Source organism: Brassica napus, chromosome C7 (genome assembly GCF_020379485.1).
Source record: "Brassica napus cultivar Da-Ae chromosome C7, Da-Ae, whole genome shotgun sequence".
Lineage (NCBI taxonomy): Eukaryota > Viridiplantae > Streptophyta > Magnoliopsida > Brassicales > Brassicaceae > Brassica > Brassica napus.
Genome location: NC_063450.1, coordinates 6,406,660 through 6,428,537, shown reverse-complemented (window position 1 = coordinate 6,428,537; position 21,878 = coordinate 6,406,660). Strand labels below are relative to the sequence as shown.

The window sequence follows — 21,878 nt, the reverse complement described above, 5'->3', positions numbered from 1 at the left end:
GCTGATGCAATCCATCTTGCCCATCTTTCGTTCGATTATATATATATATATATATATATATATATATATATATATATATATATATTATTGTTTCTTTTAATATGACAAAGTGTAAGCGAATAATGTGGTCATAGGTAATTTATCTACCCCTCGCTTACAACAATGTGCGATCATTTCTTTCTGAATTAGAATAATGGGGTCATGGAAAAATTTTCTACCCCTCTGCATCTTTCAGGAAATCATCTCAATCTTTTATACTTATAGCTGCTGAAGAGAAGTGAAAGAAGAATTAGAAACACACAGACTCTAATACCTTCCAGACTTGCATGAGGACTCCGAACCAATGTATACCAAGCTCTGTTGGGGTCAAAATCGGTTACGATGGAATCAATGTCAGAAACTTCCCGGGAAATGTCCTCCTTGAAAAAGAGAGATAAAATGTAAAAGCGGGAAAGCCTAAATCGAGTTTCGTATCAATTCCGAAAAGGATTCATACTATAAGTCCTCGAGAAAGGTTACTCTGGACCTCGGACAAACGAATCCCAAACAACGAAACAACTATAGGGCTCTATCGTCCAACTCGCCCGTTCGGCGAGTTGGACCGACCAAGCAGTCCAACTCGCCCGTTCGGTGAGTTGGATCAACTAATTTGTCTTCATCCCGTACTCGTAGCTCCCTCTTTCGAGATCAGATCGAACTTGCTCTTGTTTCATCTTGATCGGAGTCATCATTGGAACTTTACGATTTAAAAACCGCAAGAACTCGTTTTCTCGTATAAAATTTGAATTGATCATATAAAATGGTAACGGTTAACTAAACACCTTGAACTGCCTCCACTATACGAGAAATTCGAACTTTCTTCGGAATCAACGTCGTTTCGGAAGCGCTCTTTCAATAAATCGTAAAAACGCTTTTCGGAAAACGGCCCGAAAGGGTCCAGAACGCGGGTAAAAGCCCACTCACGATTTTATACGAAATCAAGCACAATCGTTATGACGGTTTATCTTTTATTTTGCAGGAGATGATAAATGTCAAGTTCAGAGGATAAATGTGAAATTTCCAAGGATAAACACGAAGATCGAAGGAAAATGGAATATTTCTGCGAAGCGATAAACCCGAACAAAGGCAGAAAGGGAAAGAGCAAACCGCCTCTAAGAGGAGTATATACGGACGTCGAGGTTGAAGAGGCAGAAGGACGCAAAAATTTATACCCAAAGCAAACTTAGCAATTAGAGCATTAGGCAATATTTCCTTTTTGTTATCGAACTTTGATTCGATTAGGTTTGGCAGTCTTAGGTTACTTGAACTAAGGAACTCGCCAACAACTCTTGTGGCCGAGGCTCTTGTCGTCTGTAATCGTTCAAACACAAAGTCGAAATAAGATCTCCTCTTGCTCTTTACTCATTCATATTTCGTATTTTGTATTTATGTTTCATCTGTTTACTATCGTGTTTGATTGTTTGGCGTGTGGTTTAGCAGGTATCCGGGACTCTGAGAAAGTTAGGTTTTCTTAGCCTTCCTAAATCAACGGAAATCGACAGTGCGAATTTTGGTTCCCACAAGCCCCAAAACAAGCGAGTGAAGTTGATTAAGGTTGGAAATCAGTTCTGCTTTCTCTAGACATTCTCAGTAGGTGTGGATGTTAGTGGTATATGATACACTGCAGTGTTTCCATCTAATAAATCTTGCAGTCAATAAATCTAGATGGTGCTAGAGAATGGTTAGAGTAGCAATCAAATTGTAATAAGATCATTATCTCTTTCTTGACTCAATAAAAACTTTATAAGAACTTAGTAAAAACTCAATAAACACACAAAATAAAGCACAAATATCAGTAAACTTCCCCCCAAACTTAAACAACATTATCTCCAGTGTTATTCAGTCAAAGATTGGCGAGAACATAAATCAAAAGTACACAATTAAACAAGGAAAAAAGATTTACATGCTCGCTGGGTATGAGTGTCAATCAACACAGTTAAGTGGCGATTGATCGCCGCTGGTGAAGCTTTTTCGATCGATACCGATCTGTCCTATCAGTCGATGCTCAGTGCAATCGTCTCCTTAGATCTTTTTGTTTAAACTGAAATTAATTAAATGCAAAAAATCAATAAAAATTTTAAATAAAACTAAGTAGAACTTACCAATGGATTGTCTCCCATTAAGGGTTTTGTTATAGTCATTTACCTTGACTTTTTGCAGGTGTTTGACTAGTATGGAGGTAATTGACTTGTTGTTGGAAAACAAGTGTCAACATCTTTTTTGCTCATCTCGAACCAGGTAGCAACAAAGCTCTTGATTACTTCTTCTCCTCTGGTTAGTGGTCTTCATGTTTGTCAATGATCCATTGGGTATATTCCAATACTGTTTTTGAGGGGGTAGAAGAGTATGTCAATCGTTTGGTAGAAATCATGGAACATCTTATCTTGATCTGTTATATGACTTTCCTCATTATCTCCATGACTTCATCTCTTCTATATTTGTCATTTTTTAGTAGATTTGGGGATGTAGAATGAACTCCAGGCATCTGAAAACATCCCTCATATTTTGGTAAACTCAGTTAAAAAAAATATCTATGTAGTTTTAATTCAAAAATAATTTTAAGTCACTAAAGATATTTTGATTTATGTTATTGAAATTGTTTTTAATCATATGAAAAAAATATCTTGATTTAAAGAAAATAATTTTATTAGTTAAATATATATATATTATGTTATTTAAGATTATGTTTTAAAATAAATATATTATTTTTAATATCAACATCATTTTTTGTGAACCTTCCTTTTTATGAATGTATAATCTAATATAATAATTGTTTCTTTTAACAAATGCTTCTTTTATTATATATGTTATTTGGAAATAATATAAATAGGAAACAAAAAAAGAATTAATTTTGTTAACAATATCTCATTTAAGAAACAAAATCATCGATTTTATTATATATTTAACTACTGATTTATGCATATTTTATTTTAAAATCATTTGCTAGCAAAATGTGTTTACCGGAATGCCAAAATAAAAATTAAATAACATGTCATAAAATAGACTTTTTTTATTTATGTCACAAAAAATGACATACTTATTATTCATAGATTTATTTGATCATCCCACTACAAAAATAACACTACCATAGTTTTAGATTTAAAGGACACAACATATTTTTTCTGACACTTTTAGGAAACAAATATTTTATCACTTAGAAGGACAACAACAACGATATCTAACAGGTTCGGATAGAATGCAAAAACCGTTTTTATAACCTAATTCAACACAATGGTTATAGCATTCTTGAAATGAGAATGTATCGTTACAATCTGGTCCACATATCGGATACGCAGCTTGCACAAAAATTTCCGCTTCAACTACGAATCATCAGAAAAAAAAAATTGGAGGGCATACAAAATTATACAATAAATATGAAAGATATATTTTGAAAAGAAAAATATACCATAAAAGAAATCACATGAAATGGCCGTCATAGCAAGAAGAGTGAAAATAACCATCAGTTTGAAGGAATCCATTTCTAATACTCTTTCTACTACTCAGTTTCTTAACAAACCAAGATTATATAGTCAAAACAAAATCAAACAAACCAAAATTGTATATTTCTAAGATCTGGTTTGATGACCAGAACTTGACTATGAAAGAGATCTATTTATATAATTACATGAAAAGATTGTAAGTTATATGACTCGTACCTGACTCAGGCTACGTCCCGAGTCTATCTGATTCTTTCACTTTTTTCTTTTGTAGGTTAGATGGATTTGTTTATTTTGTCATTTACTTTTCTTAATTTTAAGATAACTGATATATCATAAATTTTTTTTTTTCACAATTATTTACTTTTGACTAAGATTTGTTTGTTTATTTGTTTCCATATTGTACTTTATTTTGATAATTTACTTATTTTTTCACATAATTTTTTCCATTTTCAACTGATTATATTTTACAAAGTTAATTAGTATTCCAGTGATTTGTTTCTTTGTTCATCATCTGATTTTATTTGTCAGCGTTAATTATTTTCAAAGTGATTTGTTTCTTTTTTTATCCCAATTTTTTTTCATTTTGAACGCAAACTAACTGATTATAACTAAACCGTACCGTGTTTGCTAAACAGTAACGTGTTTGCTAAACAGTAACGTGTTTGTCAAAGTTAATTAATGCATGTTTAAAGAAAGATCATACTATATACTTTAGTCATTGATGTTCGAACTCCAAAGGAGAACGAATATGTAGTAACCTATGTTTTAATTTTCCATTAGGCCTATCAATACATTTAAATATATTGTATTAAAGTTTTTTTTTCGATTCATCATTAGAGTAAACAATTCTAACCCGAGATCAGAGCCACCATATTGATAATTCAGAGAGAAAATTATTCTCTATGACACTTTTTCACTTTTCATTTACAGGAGAAGTCACACTCGACTTGCCACACACCTTTGTATGTTGATTTACCTTTACACCCTTTAACTATACTCAACTGATTTTGACCGAACGCAAATCAAAGAAAACACGTGTTCCAACTCAAAACATTCTCTTTACAGGTACAGAGCTTGACCTAACCATTTTTTTGTTCGTCAAACAAATCACTCTTCAATGATTTTATATTTACTAGTGCTCATTCTGGGTAATTATTTTTATCTTTTTTGTTTATAAAGAAAATTTACTACCAAACTAAAGTCAATGTTATGGATATGCTTGATATGGTTTCAGTTTCAAACCACATTAATTTATTTTACTGTAATGAATACAAGAGTATGATTGGAAAATGTATGATCAAATACACTTAAAAGATAAGAGTTTGATTTAGCTTAGAACAAAAATTCTGCTTAATTCTTCTCAGGTTTTCATGAAAAAACTTTTGAATACAGAAGATTCATCAGTTGTTGGGTGTTTTGTAACTTATCAAAATTTTAAAGCATCCTCATTGATAATACATTAAAAAAAATCTACAAATAATATGAGAGACAGGCGCTTATGTTAAAATTGAAAGAGTTATACAACAAAATCATCACAGTTATAAATGTCAAACAAATCTAGCTGTCATACAAAGAAAGTTAACAAAATCAATAATCCACAAAAAGTAAAGAATTTTTAAATATTTGGAAACTAATAAACACATAAACAACTATGATGAAAAATGAATTGTTAACTAGAACAAAAAGATATTGAAAATATAAATTTGGATCTAAAAACATAAAAAGCTTCCAATTAATATTCAAAAATAATTAAAATACTTTGAAAATGAACCAACGAATAAAAACAATAGAAAACACTATAACTAAACACTTCGCCAAATAATTAAAGAAAATGTAGAAGAAACTGAACCAAAAATACCAATAATTAAAAAGAGCAGAAGGAGACAATATTTAATATTACAATATTATAAATAAAAAATATAGGTTACTTAGATAAGAGTTTGTTTACTGAATTATATAATAAGTATTAGATTAGAGTTTGTTTTAATTTAGAATACAAATCTTTGTATGTTTAATTCTTCCCAACTTTTATGAAGAAACATTTGTATACAGAAAACTAATAACAATCCACATAAGGAAGAAAAATACCAAATATTTGAAAGAACAGACACATAAAAACTATGATGAAAAATGAATCGTTAACCTAAACCAAAAGAAAATAAAACTCTAAAGTTGAAACTAAAAACCGTGAACACTTCCAACCAATCTTAAAAAAAAACTAAAAGACATTGAGATTGAACCAATGAATAAAAAAAAACACTGAAGCTAAACACTTCACCAAATAATTAGAGAGTTTGTACACTAAATTAAACAGAGAATTAACAATAATGAGCAAGGATAGAAAAAAACGCGTGACTATTCCCAATCTTTTCAAAATTGGTCTAAATGATTAGGAGTTGTCATGCGTTTTGCCATTGTTTTGTTTTATTCTAGCTAGGCAGCTCGGCAGAACATCATATCAGAACAAGCAAGTGAGTTACCTCTAAGGAACATAAATTTTACCACATTGCTTCGAGACTGTAAGGACATACAATCTTTATGGTAAAGATCTCTACTGCCTCTACTAAGTGCAAAAGAAAGAAAAGAACGAGAGAAATTTGAATTGTCAGATGGAAGTGACAACGACGTGAAGTAATAAACACAACGTGTCTACTCATTTGCATAACTTCAAATATATTTTTTTCTCACTTTGATTGGTAAACAAGATAGAGTAATTGTTAATAAACATTTTTAATAAGTGTTTTGTTTTGAATCTTATTACAAAAATAAAACCTTATTAAATAAAATATATCATATAATATTGTAATAGTTAATCTTAACATAAAAATTTGTCTCTCATGTTGTTTATATAGTTTTTAACATATTGCTGATGGATGATGTTTTTACCAATATTACAATATTATAAATAAACAATATAGTTTACTTAGATAAGAGTTCGTTTACTGAATTATATAATAAACATTAGATTAGAGTTTGTTTTACTTTAAAAATGCAAATTTTTGTATGTTTAATTATTTCTAACTTTTATGAAGAAACTTTTGAATACACAAAACTCATGAGCAATCCACAAAAAGAAAAGAATTGTCAAAAAACTAAAAAAAAAAACTGAAAGACTAACAAACACATAAATAACTATGATTGCAAATGAATTGTTAACCAAAACCAAAAGAAATTAAAACTAAACTGTAAATGGCTCCAACCAATCTTCCAAAAAAAAAAAAAGACATAAGGTTGAACCAATGAATAAAAACAACGGAAAACACTGAAGCTAAACACATCACCAAATAATCAGAGAGATTGTACAAGAAATTAAACAGAGAAATACCAAAGTTGAACAAGGATAGAAGAAGACACATGATTAATCCTACTCTTTTCAAAACTGGTCTAAAATGATTATGAATAGTCATGCGTTTTGGCATTTATGATTTTTGGATTTTTTATTTGCAAGAGAAAGAGAAAACAACAAGGGAAAAAATTGAATTTTCAGATGGAAATGAAATCGACGTGAAATATTAAACACGACATGTCTACTCATTTGCATAACTCCAAATTCTTTTAGAATATTTTTTAGTAAACATTTTTGATACGTTTTTTGTTCTAAACCTTAATATAAAAATTAAAACCGTATTATTTATAATATTGTAATATTCAATCTGAGAATTAAATTTTGTCTCTCATGTTATTTATATAGTTTTTTTTTTATATATTGATGATAAATGATGTTTTAACCAATAATACAATACTATGAATAAACGATATAGTTTAGTTAGATAATATTTTGTTTACTAAATTATATCATAAACATTAGATTGGAGTTTGTTTTACTTTGAAATGCAAATCTATGTATGTTTAATTCATCGCAATTTTTATGAAGAAACTTTTAAATGCACAAAAGTTATCAACAATCCACAAAAAGAAGAGAAATGCCAAACAATTGAAAGACTAACAAACAAATAAATAATTATGATGAAAAATCAATTGTTAATAAAAACCAAAAAGAAATTAAAACTCTAAATTTGAAACTAAAAACTGAACTTCCAACCAATCTTCAAAAAAAAATCATATTATTTCAGTTTATTTATATTTAAATTACTAAAATAACAAATTCTATTCATCTCAAACCTATTTAGATATATAACTAACTGATAAAAATAAATATTAAATGATTTGTTATAAGTGTAGAAATTGATGAATTTTATTCACCGTCTTATTTATATTTTGAAATAAAAATTTATTGTTTAAAATATTAGAAATTTAAAAATATCAGTATAACATTCTATTATTTGGTAATAAATTGTGTTGAAAACAATTATCATAAAAATGATGATGATTTTTTATATTTTTAATATATATTTATATATATATATATATGTATATATATATAAAAAATTTGTATTTTTTTATTTATTATATCATATTTGTTCAATAATTATTTATTAATAGGTTGCACAGTCAACAAATTTAAAACTTATGTGTCACATTTATTTGTTTTTGCTAAAATGTTGAAACGAATTAGTGTTATTTTGCAAAAAAAAAAAAAAGAATTAGTGATATTTTGCATATGGTTGCATTATTATACCAACAAAAAAATGGAGATTTAGCCAAGTACCCTCATTTGGGAGTGAAATTAGAGGAGTGCACATGATTAGACACAAAGGGATATTGACTTTAGGGTCTAAAATTTTAGTAGAATTTAGGTTTTCCACCTAAAGCGAAGTCTTCCAAAAGTCTTCTCATGTATTTGACTTTAGGGTCTAAAATACTTCTCAAGAAGTTTTCTCTCAGAAGACTTCCCAAGAAGTTTTTTGTATCAAAAATATTTAACCTAATTAGAACATCAAAACACCAAACTTTAATTCTATTTCTCATTTTTTTCTTATGTCTTGTCACTAATTTATCTTCTTTTTGCAGGTTTTTCATTACATGGTTCTCATCCTTCACTCCTTCAAAGGTAAATCTATAAATTTTGGATATATATTATTGTGTGTTTTATTTATTAGATTCTAAAATGCTATAAATTAAACCTAATGTGACTTTTTTGTTTATTATTTAAGCATAAAATTATATTTTTGAAGTTTTTCTCTGTTTTGACGCCATTTGAATGTTTTTGAATTTGCAGTTTTTTCAGATCTGAGACAGACTTTGAAAGACTTCTCAGACTCTCGGAAGACTTTAAGCAAGTCTTCTAATGCATTTTATGCTAGAAGACTTCCCACAAAATCTTCAGGAAGTCTTCTGAAGTCTTCTGCCCAAAGTGGTACAAATTTTGTATATGTATTTTGTGTGTTTTATATATTAGATTCTAAGAAGTTATAGATTCAACCTAATTTGATTGTTTTGTTCATTCTTTAAGCATAAGGAATTTATTTTTGAAGTTTTCTTTGTTTTGAAGTCATTTGAATGCTTTTGAATATGCAGATTTTTTTCAGATCTGAGTCAGACTTTGGAAGACTTCTCAGAAAACTCTTGGAAGATTCTCGGAAGACTCTCGGAAAACTCTTGGAAGACTTCTTGGGAAGTTTTCAAATGTATTCTTGGAAGTCTTCGGGAAGTCTTCTGAAGTCTTCTGCCCAAAGTGGTACAAAGGAATGATCTCAAGTGGAGTCCAAGTTTATCTATGTTGAGGAATGGTATCTAGCTCCATGAGTAATAGTTTTGTTTATGGTCTGTTTTATGATTTGTATGTCTACTATTTAGTTGTGAATTTTTTTGTAAACTTGAAGAGATGTTAATCAAAAGAATTTGGTATATATGTTCATGTTTTTCCAAAAGTACTTGATATTATTGATGTTACTGATACAACGTACCAAGAAATTTTTTTAACCATTCTACTCATAACAAAACACAACAACACAAAAACTTAGTCAAATTTACTAAAAACTAAGAGGGAAGACCTCACAAGAAAACTTACTCAAATCCACAAAATATCAACTTGAATTTTAAGTGAAAGTTGAAATTTTAAATCTCATGTAAGTTAAAAATTATACCTTATGATCTAAAAAGACACATTAAACCACATGACTTGATATTCTTGAAGTTACTTAACATTTTTGAAAGTTAAAAACATACCTTAAAGTTACTTAACACTCTTGAAAATCTAACGTAGAAGACTTCTTAAGAAGTCTTCTCGAATTAGCTAGAAACATTAGTAAACATAAATATTTGAAATCTCATAATTATTACCAAATAAGTTATGAATTTCATCAAGGAGCCTCAATATTGACTAATACACATGAATTAATAAGAAAATATTAAAAAGTCATTTTAATTGTAGAGAAAATGAAAGATTATTAAACATTGACGTAAAAAACTTCTGAGAAGAAGTCTTCTATTTAGGTCATTTTTGCAATTGCAAATTTATGAATGAAGAATTTTTAAGAAGTATACTCTACGGAAGACATCTTGAGAAGTCTTCTCGGATAAACATGTTAGTTTTACAATTGACCAAAGTTTCTCGGGAAGTCTTCTCGGGGAAGACTTCTATAGAAGTCTTCTGAAAGTCTTCTCAATGTCACAAGAAGTGTACCTCGGATACTTTTGCAATTGACTATATTTGACTTTTCCAGAGAAGTCTTCTCATTAATATTAAATGTTTCACTATTATTTTTCAATTGCAAAAGTAACCCACGCAGACTTCTTCCGACAGTGAGAAGACTTCAGGAAAACTTTTAGAAGACTTCTATAGAAGTTTTTACCGAGAAGTCTTCTATAAAAAGTCAAATTTCTGACAAACTTTGGTCAATTGCAAAACTAACCTATTTATCCGAGGATTTTCGGTTTTTTTCTTAATAAAGGAAAGTTAGAAGAAGTCTTCTTGATGGAGAACACATCTAGCGAAGTTTTCTAAAATTTTACTAAGTCTTCTGAAAGTCTTCGCGAACAATCTGAGAAAAAAAATGATGTCATACCTTGAGCCTGTGAGATTACTTGCTTAGCTTCTCCACGCACTTAGAACTTCACTACAAAAGCTACCAAGTCGTTAATGACTACGAATCATGAGCTTCAATATCTCTATGAGCCTTACAAAGCTTGGAATCAAAATCTTGGGTGTTTTTGGATGAATTTGAAGAGAGAGTGAAAGAGATGTGATTTGTGTGCATAAGTAATGAGAAATAAAGAGTAAAAATCGAAACTTTGGTGCATTAAGAGCTTCAAATTGGTTGTTCATGGTGGTTTATATTGATGACAATGACAATATTGTAAATATTTGGTGAAGACGAGGATGATAAGGTAAAAAAATCATTTTCAAAAAAAAAATGTAATGGCATTTTTGTGAATAACTTGAACTTCAAGGGTGAATAGGGAAAAACAAAGTTTCAAAAAAGCATGAGTTATTTTTGTGTTTGACTTGAAATTTTAAGTCATTTGAAAAAAATTATCATCTGAAAAACATTTATTTGTAAAATCTTACTTATCATTTACCAGTTAGGAGCAAATTTTTATAAGAGCTAACAAAACATGCATCTCAAAGAAAAATATGTAAATTGGGGTTTTATTAAAACATAACTAATATCATATACAAAAGAAAATATCGGTTAACATTTTTGTTATCCAAATCATAAAACAACGTTACAGATTCACTTTCTCTTCTATGTTTTAGGCTTGAACAAGTTCACCGATTTGGTTTGCTCACGAATGAATTTTTAGAAGATTATGTAGGAACTTATATTGAATACACGATAACTATTTGGTAACATCTTACCAACCATTATATCAAACAAAACCATGTATCAGCTGAAAACATTTCTTTCCACTATCCCTTTCATCAATCTCCGTAAATCAAGATTTTCTCAGCTTCGCTAAAAAATGGTGTGGTCTCGACGGTCACATATGCGGAGGATTCCAGACAAGTGACAAAAACAATCGATTCTTGGATTACATCCATGGTCTTGTGATTCAAAATCAAAGGCAAGATAATGGTGGAAAAGCTAGGTGATGTCGGTTGAGTAAATCATCGTCGCGGTAATAGTAAAATTAATAAAAATTAACAGGAGGTGGTAAAAATCTTGGAATGATTTGGGTAATGATTTAGAGTTGGAGATGAAAGAGAAGAGATGAAGTTTCAGAAGAAAGAAAAACATAAGAGAGAACACTGAGAAGGAAGAGAAGAAATAGAACTAGAATGGTGACCAGGGAACGGTGGGGAATAATGCATTCTCTAACGTTCTTAAAAAATATCACCATTCACAAGGAATAATTTTTTCTTCTCATTCCCTACCATTACTTTTTTGGTAGAGAAATAAAAAATAATGGTCTAACTGGTGACCATTAGAGGAACATTAGGAATGAATAGGGGAAAAATGCAGAGGAATAAAATTATAAGAATGAAAAGGAAAATTATTCCTTATCAATTTTGGGGAGGAACAAAATTGTTCTATATTCCTCTAGAATAAAATGAATGAAAAGGAATGAAAAGGAAAAATTATTCCTTATAAAAGGTAAAATAAAAAAATAAAAAAATAAAGAATGCATTATTCATTTTTATTCCTTAGTCCTCAGTTAGACTTTTATTAAATTTGAGAAGGAACAACCATTCTAATTTTATTCTTTTACGTTTTTTCTATTCGTTCATTTTTTTTAGGTGGTCACTAGTCGAACCCTAAGTGTAGGGGCAAAATGAGAAGTGAAATTAGTTTACGAAAGTCGAGGTATTTCTTCAATTAAGATGCCCATGGTGTGTATACGGGCCAATTATCTCCAAAAAAAAACCAAAGAAATTAAACGATAAATTAAAGCACAGGAGGAAGAGGAGGGGGAAAAACAAAACAAAAGCAAAGCAGCTTTGGGTTCCTTTCCCATTTCAGCCTCTACCTTCCAATCTCTCTCACCCGCTCTCTTCGGCAAACCCTCAACGCAAGATCAAATCCTTTTTGCCTCTAATTCGTTCCCCCAATCAATCGATCAAGCAGCCGGAGCTTATGATCTCGAATTGTGAGAACTTTTTGTCCCTTTTTTTTTGTATAATAATCTTTAAGATCAGTTTCGATTTATGTAGGATTAAGTCATTGCTCGCGTCAAATATGATCAACCTGCGTCCTTATGTCTCATTCCGTTTCAATAGCTCAAGATAATTGAAGATTATATAATTCAACTCGGTTCTCTATCTCCTTTTTTTTTCCACTGCCTTGTGTTTGTTTGACCCGCCAAACAAAATCACTTGTTACCTTACCTTACCTTACCTTGTCTTAATCCTAGTTTTTTTTTATTTTTCCTTTAGTTCAATGATCTTTGTCTGAATTGAAATGTTCCCATTGCCTCATATTCTTTGTTTTATACTCAAATCAAGCTTTAAAAGGCTAATGATCGGTCTAGGCTAGAGTTAAAACACATGTTCTAAAAAAAAATATAAGCTATATCTGTCCTGAAATTAGGCTATAGCTGTTAAGTTCAGTCATTGTTGTCTGAATTGAAATGTTCCCACTTCCTCGTACTCTTTGTTTCAAACTCAAATGAAGCTAAACAGGCTATTGATCGGTCTAGGACAGAGTTAACACATGTTCTACAGGAGATAGAATCTAGATCTGTCCTTGGTTTTGGCTCTAAGCTGTGTTTTTATGACTTATTGCAGTTTGAAGAGACTGTGGATGGCTTGTAAAGAGGACACTAATGCATCTGCGCAAGAGTCTTTAACCCGGGAAGACTCTGAGATATGTAGGACTGAATTGGAATCTCGGCGGTTTCAGGTAGATAGTTTAGAAGCTGAGCTTATGGATGTCAAGGCTTGCCTTGAGTTCGGTTCAGAGGAAGACGCCAGAAAGGAGTTAGGCGTTCTTTCTGGTAGGGTGAGAACGACTGCGACAATGTTGCGGTACTTGAGATCAAAAGCTACAGTCTTGGCCATTCCTGATCTATCTCAGATGGTACTTAAAGACGGTGGTGGTTCATCTTCCTGTGAAGATACATTATCTGAAGCTAGAAGGCACTGTGGTGGCTCCTTGGGTATAGAGGATGGAGCTTATACTAGTGAGATGCTCCAGTCCATAGAGATGGTTACTAACGTGCTTGAGTTTCTTGTTAAGAGAGTTTCAGTAGCGGAATCTGAGACTGCTGTTCAAAAGGAGATGGTACTCTTGGGAGAGGAAGAGCTTAGTAAGAAGACGGTCCAAATCGAGAATCTGGCCGTAAAGTTACAAGAGATGGAGCGGTTTGCTCACGGAACTAATAGTGTTCTGAGCGAAATGAGGGAAAGGATTGAGGAGCTAGTTGAAGAGACGATGAGACAGAGGGAGAAAGCTGTGGAGAATGAAGAGGAGCTGTGTCGTGTGAAGAGAGAGTTCGAGTCTCTTAAAAGCTATGTCAGCACTTTCACCAATGTCAGGGAAACGCTTCTTTCGTCTGAGAGACAGTTCAAAACCATCGAAGAGCTCTTTGAACGGTCTGTCTCATTATCTTCTTTGTTACAGCCTTTGTGTGTAACTAAAACATCATCAGCTTTGTGTGTGTTGTTGTTGATGGTGGAACAGGTTGGTGAGTAAGACGACACAACTAGAGGAAGAGAAGGCGCAAAAGGAGGTTGAAGTACAGAAACTGATGGAAGAGAATGTGAAATTGACAGCACTTCTTGACAAGAAAGAAGCTCAGCTTTTAGCGTTGAATGAACAATGCAAAGTTATGGCTTTAAGTGCATCAAACATCTGAACATTTGCTTATTTCTTCGCCTCATCTCTTGTTGTTATGATTTTTTCTCTTTCTTAAGACAAAGCAATGGTTTTTCCAAAGAGAAGATCTTCCAAATTGTTGCAAAGCTGCTTACTCTATTGTTCTTTGGTTCAGATTAAAAAAAAAAACATTCTTGATAACTTTTATCATGGCTTATAGAGCCTTACTAGTCCATCGTCTATGGTTTTTTCCTCCAAACAACGGCAAGTAGTTCAGGCGGCAAGAAGTACGATTTAGTTTTCTATCAGTTCTTCTTTTATGGTTTTCCTCCAAAATAAAGGCAGGTAGTTCTTACGTTTGTCTATAAGACGGCAAGAAGTACGGTTGTCCCTTCATGGTTTTCCTTCGAAAACGGCAGATAGGTTTTACAGACGGCAAGAAGTCTGATTTAGTTTTCTACCAGTATAACTTTCACGGTTTTCTTCTAAAACGCCAGGTAGTAAAAGTCTGAATAGAAGACGACTAACAAAATCCGAATTAGTTTCCTACCAGCTTCAGGGGTTTTCTCCAATAAAACGACAGGTAGTTCTAACGTCTGAATATCAGACGACAACAATTTCGATTTAGTTTCCTACTAAATCCATTTTTCATGAATTTGCTCCAAAAATGGCAGGTAGTCCCAACAAAATCTGATTTAGTTTCATTTCAGGGTTTTCCTCAATAAAACGACAGGTAGTTCTTCCGTATGAATATCAAACGGCAGACAAAAACGATTCAGTTTCCTTTTTTTTTTTTTGTGCAAACCAATTCAGTTTCCTCTAAGCTCATTTTCTATGGTTTTATTTTCCTCCAAAAAAACGGCATGTAACTCTTACGTCTGTATATCAGACGGCAAGAAGTCCGATTTAGTTTGTCACCGTGACAAAACCAAAAATGACGTGGTCAATAAAATAAACCAACACTCTTAATCCACGTGTTGGCCTGATCCGTACGTAAGAGACTGTGTGTAAGATCAGCGAAAGAGGAACCGTCGTCCAGTAGGGCAATTTCAGAATCATGGAGGATTCTGCTGTCGAGATTTTGTCAGCTTCTACGCCGAAGCCACGCATTGGCATTGATGGTGGCGATGATAATAAGGTATACACACAATGAATACGACGACGTTTTCAAGGTTTCTGGGAACAATGCAAAAGCTTCGATTTTGGTCTGTGATTTTGTAGAACTGGAGAAGAAGGGTCAATGGTGTTGAAGTCTCTGTACCTATTGTGTGTGGATCGATCGCTTTTTACCGCGGAAAGAAAGCTAAAGAGTGAGTCTTTTTCTTCCTTACTCCACCTCAAAGTTTCGGTCTTTGACCTTTCTTTTGTTGACTCTATTGTAGATACCGAACACATAACTGGACTGTCTACGTACGTGGAGCTACAAATGAGGATCTCGGTGTGGTCATAAGGAAGGTCATCTTCCATTTGCATCCAAGTTTCAAGAGCCCTACTAGAGTTGTCGACTCGCCTCCTTTCACATTGTCTGAGTGTGGCTGGGGAGAGTTCAAAATCGATATCACCATCTTCTTCCACGCTGATGCCTGTGAAAGGAAGCTGGAGCTGTGAGTTTTACACTTTGTGATTGTGAGTTTCGAGTGGATCAAGTTGTGATGAAATTCTTTCAGGTCTCACTTGTTGAAGCTGAACCCGGAGATCTACAGTGGCCCTCAGTCTCCTAATGTACCTGTTGTCACTGAGTCTTACAATGAGATTGTCTTCCCTGACCCTTTTGAGTGTTTCCTCTCCCGTGTGAATAATCACCCGGCTGTTCACGTATCTAAGCTCCCAGAGGGACTCAACCTGCCTCCTCCAGGTGCATTCTTGTTATTGTCTCTACTGAATCACTTGTTATTGCTGGTGCATGATTTTCACTGTAATGTTGCAGGAGACGCTGATGATGAAAGTTACTATAAGATGAAGAAAGGAGACACCAAAGATCATCCTCTCAGTCATTGGTTTTTGAAGTTCTCAGACGCAGATGAGCTTTTCAGACTTACGGCTACTCGTCAGAAGGTTTACGCAGCTTTCTTACCTTTCGTTATTTAACAGGTGCAAGCTGATATAGCCGAGCTAATATCTGAATGTATATACTATTGTAACAGGTACAAGCTGATATCGCCAAGCTAAAAAGACAGTTGGTAATGGTAGATGCGCAACCTGAATAGTTTTAGTCTTCCTCTGGCTGTGAATGTTAACAAAAGAGACAAGTTTGCCAGGAAGTTTTGTGTGATACACTTTGTATGGGGTGCAAAAAAAAAACTTTTTCTAACGGTTAGGACATGTAAAGAAAAAACCATTTTATGGTCAAACATGGGTGTATGAGACGAAGTACAAATGCATATGCTTTAGCTCAAATCTTTCTTTGCCATACACATGCTGCAAGTTTTTTGTTAATCCAAGTTTCACTCAGACATAGGCATTAAAGCTTTCTATCTTTCATGCATGCCTTAACTGTATAGCAGAAAAGGCAATGGAAGAAGCAAGCAATGACTTCAAAAACTGGCATTTTCCTTGTCTTTTCTATATGAAAGTCAACTTCTTGATCTGCCTGTTGTCATTTTCATTCAATAGAACATGTGGGGATGCGTAAATTTTAGGCGCTTGCCGATTTGTTTAGTTTGTTTTCTATGTTAGAAGAAACACACATTCACTTCTCGTGGGTAGGGTCGACTTGTGACAATGACATTTATCAGGCTCTTGTTTGGTGTAGCTCAAAGATTCAAAATAATCACATGTGAATTGGAAACCGAAAGAGAGAGAGAGAGAGACAAAGATGTCAAAATCATTGGTTTTCTCTGTGGCCATAGAACATGGGAAATCAACTCCCCCACCTTAGGTGATCCAAAGAAAATAAAATCGAATTGGTGGCTCATATTGGATGGTGAGGAATATATGTCTGCTTATGTGTTGTGACACTCTTTGCTTAGTTGGTGTTGCTGGTGATGTTTTAGGTTTTTGGATAGTAGCCCACATGGGTGAGTCTTACGATTTCAAGACATTGGACCCTTCACACTTAAGCCTCTTCTTATATTTCTCTTGGCTTTCTTTTTTCTAATACCTTGTCTGCTGGTTTCTTTCTTCTTTTTAACAAAAATTTTAGTTAACTTTTTGTAGAATTACATGTTGAACATCACATGTCTGACCTTTTTCTTTTTCCTTTTTGTTGGTGGGTCTATGAGTTTCCTATACTTTTTACTTTCAAATTCTTATAAGTTTTATTTTGAAACTAGTTAATTATGCAATTACAAACCATCGGAAACATTACATAGATGATATTACAGCCGACAATTCTACATGTCTTGTGAGGATTCATGACTGAATGCATCACCCTGAACCGCAATATGAGATCCATTTCTGACGGTACTTATTGCGTCATGCCGAAGATCTCTTGTAAGTCTTTTCTTCGATATTCTGTATAATTCAAATTTTCCAGGGAATTGGAACCCGTACCTTATGGTGTAGAAACATTAGTGAACTCTTACTCAAATCACTAGATCAATTGAAACTCAGACCTCCTGATTATCTTATCCAAACCAGAATAAGATAATCATCAATAGTGATCAATTATAATCATCTATATATTAAAAGAGAAGCATTATAACATTAGAAGCATGACACGTGTCATCATGAGAATGATTTTCGAGAATCATTAGAAAAGCAAGTCCATGTAAATATAATCTATAATTTTCATTAAACTGATCATAAAATCATTTATTAGTATTAAAAGTTGTTTTTCATTTTTTTCTTAAATAAAAACTACGGAATTACCTAATGTTATTACATATATATAGCAATTAATGATTTCCAATAAAAAAGATTTGCTAACAATTTGTATACACTCAATCATTTTTGTTTAAATCTTTGTTATTAAAATAAACACAATTGCATTAACCATATAATAAAAAATTAAATTTTTCCGTATATGTTGTATTTTTAATTTTTAAAAACGAGTATAAATTACTAAACTGTTAAAAGTCTCAAACAAATTTTTGTTATTAATGGTTTAAAGTTTTTGTTATAATAAGATATAAATAGTTATAAACCACATGAGTAAGAAGTCTTATTTAATAAGTGTTTATATTAATATATATATATATATATATATATATATCATTTAATTAAACTACATATCCTATAAAATACAAACTATATATGGATATTTGCATTGAGCAAATATTGAGAACGTAACTAATATCTTTTAATTTTGAAATTTGCATTCAATTAAAAATGATTATAAATTACTAAAAATATTAGACATTTCAAATTAAAAAGTTTATTCATGGTTTAAATTTTTGTTATTAGATGAAAATAATCATAAAATCATATGATTAAGAACTTCATTTAATTATCAGATTTACTAAAAATATATTTTATATCTATGTTAATATCATTTAAATTTAATTATATAATATAGAATTGATAAAATTTATTTTTTTATTTATTTACCATAAAATGATCGTTAAAAAACAAGAGTGATTGTTTGATTTATATGCGCAAACCAATTTAATTATATACGTAATATTACCGTTTCTCAATATTTCAATATATATTTATTATTTTATTATTTCATAATATGTGAAAAACATAAAATAAATAATAATATAGTATAAATATGGTTTGTATATAAAATATTTATCCCGCGCAAGGCGCGGATCTTAACCTAGTCTTCGATGAATAATGGACACTTGTAATTGATTAGGGGCAGTAGTCGGACTAACTCTTCTTGTACCATTTTTCATGATTCATATTTTAACATACCTAGATTTTTATATGAAAGTGTTAACTATATTACCTCATGCTAGGCAAGATTATAGGATAGTTTATAGGGAATTTGCGGTAGATATACAAATTATGAGTTGATATTAGGTAAATGGACATAGAGACTGTACCTTTTGATTAATACGAGTGTGCCCCTATATTTAGACTTAGGTGTAGTACTGACCAAACCGGTACCCCATCTTTACCACTATCATTTCGTCTCTTTCCTTGTTATAAACTTAATCTGAAGTATAGATTTGCTTGACAAAAGAAATTCTCCCATGAAATCGAAAAAAAGGCTCCACCCATCCTCTTCCTTTTCTTTTTTTATCTGTAGCCATTGTTACACACATCAAAATTGTAAAAACTTATCTATAGCCATTATTAGACCAAGCTCCTCTTCTTTCTTCTTTTTTTTTTTGATCAAACCATATTTGCATTAATCTTAAATATGTTTAAGCTCCAACAGAGGAGGAGGATACAAAGGGGCTATTACAGCCAAGCAAACAACAACGATAACATAAGGGATAAAATGGCGATACAAATCATAAAAAAGAATCATATGAAATCGTATCACAACAATGTCATAAGCTTCTTCAAAGATCGCATCTAGTGTAACCCGTAGGACCACACACACTGCACCATACGCAGAGAGCATTCGATGGGAGGAAGATCCTTGCAATACCAACGAAACATGTTCATCCAATTCACTCCATATAGGAGGATATATTAGGAAAGAAGACTGATTCAACTGAGGAACAAGCGGGAAACCATAACCCGCCACATCCATATTCCACGGCCTGAAAATGACAATGAACTTCTCTTCCACCTGCCACAAAGAAGAGAGACACACAAGCCCAACACCAACATCCGTCATGGAACCCGTACAAGAACTGCATACTGCAGACGATCGCGCCAAGGCGATATAAATGCTACTAGAGGTCGCAAAGGTAGAACCTAATGAAACTAAATCCATCGGTATATCACCAACTAAAGTCCTATACCTCAGTTCCAATGTCACCCACACAAATAACTGTCTAGAATATTCTAGATTAACAGAGTAAAAGGAGCTAAGATGACCCTGAAAAACCTTACACGAAGGAGTGATAGGGAGGTCGAAACAAGAACTGATTAAAGGCCACTCGACACACCCAAACACAAACCTGTATATCACAGGAGAAAGAAACCCGTAGGTTAATGAAGTGTCACTAGCGGACACAAGGGAACCACCACCACCACCATTCTTTGTCGCCATCCTAGATGGAGGCTTTAGAGTTGAGATATGGGTAAAAGCTTGAGTAGATGGTATGGAGAAGAGACAGCCACATACGGCTGATGAAACCCCAAATAACAAGAAGGGAAGGTCACGGCCTCGAAACGCAGGCGTCAAAATTGGGAAATCCAGATCTAGGTTTTGAGTCATCGCCAGAGGAAAGAGACTGGAAGAGGTGTTGAGGCAGCGAAGAAGAGCAACGACGGAGAATACATCTGGAGGATCTGGTGGTTCCGGCGGAGTGACGAGAGAAAGGGAAGCCAACGGGAGGAACTTGCACGGTGGTGGGTCAGGAGGAGGCCTGAACAGCGGACAGAGAGGAGCAGTCACCATCATCATCACGAGGAAAGGGGGGAGCTGCTTCACGTGGTAGAGAGCTAGGTGGAGGAGCAGAAGAGATCCATCCAAGCGGCGTACATCGGGACTCGGACCTGGGAGGTTTCTAAATCCTCCCTCTTTTTTCTTCTTTACTAACCTTTTTCTGTCTCAACCTCTCAATTTTTTTTCCATCTCTGAATGTTTTTTTTTTCTATTTCATGTTAAAACTCTCTGAAATTTTCATTTCTCATTTTTCTTCTCACATTTATATGATAGTCTGTAACTACGAGATAGAAAAGAAAAAACATTCAGAGATGGAAACATAACCAAGAAAGGCGATGAAGACAGAGCTTTGTAGTCTTCATGGACGAAACAACCGGAGAGAAGAATAAATACTTGGATATTTAACATATATCTCTTGAATACTACTAATTTGAAAATGTAATATGTCACACAAATAAGTATATAGGTGTACAAGATGAATATAAACCTATTTTATAAATATTTAATCAGATTTGTTACTGTATATCCGGTACTATTAATCAATTAATATATAAAATTTACAAAAAAGATCATTGCTATATTATTGTAAACTTCTTTGGATTATATTTTATTAAAATGTATCCGGATAAAGTATAAAAAATTTGACAAATAATTTAGAGAATTATCGAATCTTATAAATATATTCGGTTACAAAGTAATTTATCATGTTATGATTAAGTGTTTAAATACTTAACATAGTTAACACCTATGATATTTGGGTTTAGGGATGTAAGGGTTTAGGGTTTAGTGATTAATAATTTTGATGTTGGTTTTACGATTATCTATTTATATTTAGTATGTATGAATAGTTATACTGTTTTGTAGTAGGTGTGATTAACTTTAACCCAATGGTTAAGGGGTGTTTATAATTTATGTTTAATTGTTTAAGTACTTAATAGAGTTTAAACCTATGATATTTGGATTTAGGAATGTTGGGGGTTTAGGGTATAGTGATTACTAATTTTGATGTTGTTTTACCATCTATGACTAGTTTATATTGTTTTGATGACGGTGTTCTTTTTTTTTTTTGTGCAACGATGACAGTGTTCTCTAACTTAATATCATGGTTAAGTTAATCATAAACCTAAGGATTAACTCTAAATTCGATGGTTAACTCTAAATCCTAGGGTTAACTCTAAGTCCTAGGATTAACACTGAGACCGACAGTTAACACTGAGCCCTAGGGTTAACCCTAAATCTTAGGGTTTATTCTAAATTCGAGGGTTTACTCTAAATCTTAGGATTTAGGGTTTAGAGTTTAGGTCTAGAGTTTTAGGGTTTATTGTTAACCCTAGGGTTTAGGATTTAATGTTTAGAGTTTAGCTTCTCTTTTTTTTATCAAAGGGTTTAGCTTATAGAGTTAACAAC

General features: G+C 32.5%; 2 protein-coding genes across 3 annotated transcripts; both read left to right on the top strand.

The window, feature by feature from the left end:
• Positions 1 to 12,152: 12,152 nt before the first annotated feature.
• BNAC07G48120D lies at positions 12,153 to 14,280 on the top strand. The gene is made up of 3 exons (XM_013837184.3): positions 12,153 to 12,410; positions 13,048 to 13,854; positions 13,943 to 14,280. Exons 2-3 carry the CDS (start codon positions 13,064 to 13,066, stop codon positions 14,115 to 14,117), a joined length of 966 nt encoding a protein of 321 aa, XP_013692638.1. The 5' UTR covers positions 12,153 to 12,410; positions 13,048 to 13,063; the 3' UTR covers positions 14,118 to 14,280.
• A 764-nt stretch (positions 14,281 to 15,044) lies between these two features.
• On the top strand, positions 15,045 to 16,474 carry LOC106394916 (transcription initiation factor TFIID subunit 14). 2 transcript variants are annotated; one of them, XM_048762583.1, is made up of 6 exons: positions 15,045 to 15,215; positions 15,299 to 15,387; positions 15,460 to 15,681; positions 15,745 to 15,932; positions 16,005 to 16,132; positions 16,222 to 16,474. In XM_048762583.1, exons 1-6 carry the CDS (start codon positions 15,135 to 15,137, stop codon positions 16,282 to 16,284), a joined length of 771 nt encoding a protein of 256 aa, XP_048618540.1. In that variant the 5' UTR covers positions 15,045 to 15,134; the 3' UTR covers positions 16,285 to 16,474. The 2 variants fall into 2 exon arrangements, with proteins under 2 accessions (XP_048618540.1, XP_022557918.1); XM_022702197.2 differs by having other exon boundaries at positions 15,745 to 16,132.
• Positions 16,475 to 21,878: the final 5,404 nt, after the last annotated feature.